Source organism: Arachis ipaensis, chromosome B07, assembly GCF_000816755.2.
Source record: "Arachis ipaensis cultivar K30076 chromosome B07, Araip1.1, whole genome shotgun sequence".
Taxonomy (NCBI): domain Eukaryota; kingdom Viridiplantae; phylum Streptophyta; class Magnoliopsida; order Fabales; family Fabaceae; genus Arachis; species Arachis ipaensis.
In genome coordinates this window covers 9,727,801-9,733,482 of record NC_029791.2, presented here as the reverse complement: position 1 = coordinate 9,733,482, position 5,682 = coordinate 9,727,801, and the positions used below count along the sequence as shown (strand labels likewise).

General features: G+C 36.4%; 1 protein-coding gene across 1 annotated transcript; it reads right to left on the bottom strand.

Annotated features, from left to right (window-relative positions):
* LOC107606655 (putative serine/threonine-protein kinase-like protein CCR3) lies at positions 1,995-4,850 on the bottom strand. Its single transcript, XM_016308695.2, has one exon. It carries the CDS (start codon positions 4,484-4,486, stop codon positions 2,282-2,284), a length of 2,205 nt encoding a protein of 734 aa, XP_016164181.1. The 5' UTR covers positions 4,487-4,850; the 3' UTR covers positions 1,995-2,281.

The following is a 5,682-nucleotide window of genomic DNA, read 5'->3' as shown; positions in this document are numbered from 1 at the left end:
CTTAAAAATATAATTCAATTACAATTTATCAATCCAGAGCTGATTGACTCAGTGTCCTGTTATTTCTTTTTCAATTGGGTTCTTCTAAAGGAAAAGTCAAACATCTATAATGAATTAAAAAAACCATGCTGTCCATACAAGTATATCATAGCTTCTTGGCGAGTTTCAAGAACACCACAGGAAATCAAGAACATCTTTAAAGTTTGGTCAGTGCCTTGGCCAAGAAGCATTTTTTTGGCTGTTTTTGTCTACTAACACAAGACACTGAGATAAAAAACATAAAAATATAAAATTGTGTTTGATAAATAAGATATAGACAAAGATATTGTATCTAAAAATACTGAATTAGTATATTATTATATTTTGTGTCTGAATGACAAAGATACTAACAAAAGACATAATTTATTTTTTATTTTATTATTTTTATTAATTTTTTTATAATTATATTTTTTATTATTATATTTTTCTTTTCAAATTTTTTTAATTTATTTTATTATTTTTATTAATTTTTTTATAATTATATTTTTTATTATTATATTTTTCTTTTCAAATTTTTTTATTAAAAAAATTGAGAATAAATTGAACTTTTATAATTTGTTTTAGTTTATGATTAAACAAAATACAAAAACATTAATTTTTGTGTTTCTGTTTTTGTATTTAATTCTCCGTATCTTGTCTTATTCTATTCTTAAAACTAAACATAATCTTAGGGTTTTTTATAACAAAAAAAAAAAAGAAAGGAAGAAACAAATTTAAGGCTTTCGACTCATCAGCCACTAATATCATACAACATACTCATCTCATGGGCCCAACAAATCCCATTTCATAATTTATAGCCCACCAGTCCTGTAGCCCATGGGTTTAATTTGAGAGCCTTCCATCCATTCCTGTATTCTATTACCCAAAAAAAAATGTTGAATTGTTAGTTATGTACTTATGTTAGTGTATCTAAGTTGATAAAAAATAAATAAATAAATATCTTTTATGAAGAAGATCAAATTTGAGTTCCATTCTTTTTACCTTGATCAGACTTAATGCACATCATGGAAGTCAACAACGTTTTTTTTTTTAAGTAAAAAGTGTTCAACACAACAGGGTGGAGCAACAGGAAATCAAGTAACGAAAGACTACTCAAAATACAAATCGTCATCGAACAACTCAAAAAGTAAAGTATCTTCTAGTCATCTTCGGCATTGCTATCAACAACCAAAAGGTTTACCACCAATCCACTCGTCGGAGAGCATAAAGGACCTGTTTATAATTTCCACTACCCCTGAGCCTTTATTATTGAAGACTCTACCATTACTTTCTAGCCAAATTACTCAGATAACAGCAAAGAACCCAATCAACCACTGCTTCCTCTCATTCTTTCTTTGTGAAACATTCGTCCATCTCTCAAAGTGTTGTTTTAGTGTACCTGGCATATTCCATGTCCTTCCAAGAGCGAAAAGCTAAGTACATCACACATGTCAAGTGAGATCACAGCCAATAAATAGATGAAAAGCAAACTCAACAGATTTATAACATAAAAACATGTATATTATCATGCTGGTCAATGATACCTAATTTGTATAGTCTCTCTTTAGTATTTAATGTTTTAGAAAAGATGAAAAATGAGTAAAAGGCTTTATTATGGACTCAATGGATTAGGTCAACTACTCATAACAAAGAGCAACATAGAAAATGAGGGTGCACTTACATGGTCTTCTTATGCTTTAAAAGCCCATCTTTGTTCACACTCTTCCTCACATAGACGTGATTACCACTCGATCAATTGATTATCCAACTAATATCAAATCGGTCAATTTTGGAACCAAATAATGAGAAGAAATTATGGTTAATATTTGAATACCTTGATGATTGTGTTTGAGATGCGCATCAAGTACAATGTTTAGAGAGTAAATAACTATTTTGGTATCGAAAAGATTCTGATTTTGACATATCGAATCCCAATCCCATTATTGTTTTTGTCAAAATCGAAATTTTTCGGGTTTTAATATGATTATTTACTCATGTTCAGACTTGTCGCATAATGTTGAATGACAAAAAGAGGAGTTGAAAAAAGATTAGTGTGTACTTATAGACCTTATAGACCCATAATCAACATGAAAAATATTAACTGCCTTTTTTTTGTTTGGTAAATACATGAAAATTGTTCAACTTCACTAGCTGTTGGTGTTTAACAAAATTCTACGCTACACAGCTTAATGTTAGATGAAATTCCTATAATGTGTATACTCATATAATTTATGACAAAGAATCATGGGGGAAAATGATAATATTATTCTGATACAACAGAGATTGTACCACTGGAAATGCTGCCATGGCTACTACTTTCACAAAGGGATAAAGCGCGCTCCAAATTTGCCACAATGTCAGCCATTGTTGGTCTATCCTTTCCCTCCAAATTCACACAATGCATGGCAGTATAGGCCACAAGCTCCAGAGCTTCCATTTCATTCAACTCAGGCGGCGCAACCCTTGGGTCCAAAATTTTCGCCAATTCCCCAACCTTGATCGCAGGCACGGCAAAGTCCACTATGCTCACCGGGGTGCCTGAAGTTTCGTCGATTTTGAATATGGCTCGCTTTCCGGTTAAGAGTTCTAGCAGCACCACTCCAAGACCATAGACATCACTCTTTGCTGTCAATACATTTAGACCATAGTACTCAGGATCGATGTATCCGACTGTTCCGGCTGCCTTTGTTGGCCGGAAATCAATATCAGATTCCGGACTCATCAATGACAATCCGAAATCGGATACTCTTGCTGTCCAAGTGGCATCAATAAGGATATTGGAAGACTTGATATCTCGGTGAATTATAGAAGGAACTGCATAATTATGGAGATACTCAATCCCTCGCGAAGCGTCCAATGCGATTTTGATCCTCATTCTCCAAGAATTCAAGACACTACTATTCTTATCCACATTGTTCTTGCCATGCAAATGATCATACAATGCTCCATTCTTCATGTACTCATAAACTAAGAGCTTTTCATCTTTTTCATCACAGAATCCTACTAACCTAACCAAATGCTTGTGGTGTAGTCGTGACAAGAAGGCTAATTCCGACTCGAACGCGCTCTCTTTCTCTTGAAACTTCTTCATCTTGGTACCTGTTTCTGTTTCCCCTCTCTTGATCGCCACCTCGCGTCCATCAGCGAGTTTTCCTCGGTACACAATGCCAAAGCTTCCAGCCCCAATCTTGTTTTCGGGTGAAAAGTTATTGGTGGCAGCACTAAGATCAGCCAGGGTGAACTCCTCAGCCTTGTCTGGATGTTTGGCTGACGAGGTTCCACTTCTCTGCCGCCGCATTATCCTCGATCCCTGACGCCTAACGGTCATTGATCTCGACAGCGGGCTATTGGATTGAACGGCCCCACCATTATTGGAACTGCCACCTCTAGTAATGGTTGGTTGAACAGAATTATGAATTTTCTTCTTCCCTAAACAAACACCATTCCACAAGCAATAAAGCAGAGTGCAAACTCCAGCAATAGCACCCACTGATCCAACTATGGCAAATGCCAACAACCCTGTTGTCAAGGTCTTTGACCGAGAAGATGGCGCCGCCGCCGGCAATGGCACCACCGCAGGAGGCCTAGCCGGCATCACCGGCACTTGAGCCCCACAAGGCTTAGGCTTACAAATGTTACCAAAACCAGAACACAAGTATTGAGATTGAGGATAGATACCACACTCACTGCAAGAAGATTGAACACAAGGACCCGGAAGAATCGGAGACAAAAAAGGAACCACAACATCAGAATCAGAATCAGAATCAGAACCATTTGACCAACCAGGACCCCAACACAAAACAGAGAAATTTCTTGTCGTTAATCCACAGATAAAATCAGACCCAGAAACAATAACCTCAAAAGACACACCTTTTGTGAAATTAGCATTGAAAATTCCGTTGTCACCCCAACAAAAAACAGAACCATTGGATCTTCTAATAGCACAACTATGAGAATCACCGAGAGCCAAACCAGAATACTCAAAAGCAACACCTTGATGAGGAACCTCAATTTGCCCAAAACTGTTACTTCCTTTACACACCAAAAACCCAGTTGAATTCAAACCACACAAGTGTGAACCGCCAGCCACAATGCTCAACATTGAAACGTTTCGAAACTCACTCTCTATGGAATCCGCAACGGAAGCGTTACTTCCCCAACACCGAATTCGAGAACTTTCCTTCAAAATACCACATGAAAAACCCGACCCTGATGATATGGACGCGAACCGGTCCGACCCAGATGAAAAGTCGGAACCTTTGCTTCTACCGGTTCTCCAACACGTCGCCGTTCCGGTTCCCACAACCGTGGCGCAAACCTGGGAGTCCCCGACGGCGAGATTCTCGAATGAGGCGTCAGTTACAGCGAGGGTGGTGCCTGAGCCAAGGGCATACGAGGATGGCGCTATTATGGAGAAGACGAACAAGACGGAGATGACGGCGACGGTAGCGTTGGCGGGAATCTTCATCTAAAAGGGTGAGTTATGGCGTTGTCGTTGTTTTTGGTTCGAGTGTGTTGGAATGGTTTCTGCTTCATTGGAAGAGATAGCTGGAGAGAGAGAGAGAGAGAGAGAGATTTGAAGATTTAGAAGGTTGGTTGTGGTTATGGAGAATGAGAATGGAGAGTGTGGTTGTTTTGTGACATCAGAGAGACATTCATTTTCAACTTCAACACTTTCTTCTTCTTCTTCTTCTTCCCAAGTTATCACATTTTGAAACTCATCATTAAACCTCCGCTTTTTTGCGTCGGCTTTTCAAGGTTCTGTTTGGCTGCTTTCTTTTATTTTCTTTTCTCAATTTTTGGTGTTTGGAATTGAGGGATTCGAGAGTACCAATATGATATCATTAGCAACAATGTTACAAAAATCAGTCTCAAATTAATTAAATGATAATTAGTCAAAGTGAATTAAACAATACTAATTTTTTAATCTATTAAACTGGTCAAAGTGATACTTTCTGAAAACATGATGAATATAACAAGAAATTTGTTTTTCGTATAGTTTCAATTTATTTTTGAAATAATTTGTTTTTTGTATAGTTTCAATGTATTTTTGAAATAATTTTATATCTATAAAAAAGGAAGTGTGAGTTTCATTAGATTAAAGAAAAAACGCACGAATACTCCTCGAGTTTCTACCCAAAGAATTGATCCTATGTAATGTAGTACCAAAAAAGTTAAAACACAAAAAGATATGGATCTAAATAAATCAGGTGATAATATAGAGACTCTTGGTGAAGAAAATAATATACAGAACGTGAATGTTAATATTGGAGAAAGCAGAACCACAAACATGGAGGCTAAAGTTTCGTATAAAAATTTACTATTGTCAATACCAGAAAAATCCAAGGACAGTCTTACGGATTCTTTTGATAGCATTGAGGAAGACGACTTTGATTTGGAAGATCGATGGTATAAAGAGGATATGATCTAACTAAGGAAGAGAAATCTTTTAATTCGTGCCTTGTTATTTCAATCTCCAAAGATAAATTTAATGAATGATGCAAACTATGGCACACTGCGCTAATTGTCAAAGTCCTAAGGAAAAAAGTTAGTCCGGGATACATGAATAACGTTTGCAGAGGAACTAGGTAGAGGAACTAGGTTAAGAAAGGTAAGATAAATGTTATTGATATGGAATGTAACTATTTTTTTTTTTTTTTTGTT

Bases quoted from the DNA above. Each gene is read 5' to 3' on its own strand.
- LOC107606655 (XM_016308695.2), bottom strand. From the start codon at position 4,486: ATGAAGATTCCCGCCAACGCTACCGTCGCCGTCATCTCCGTCTTGTTC.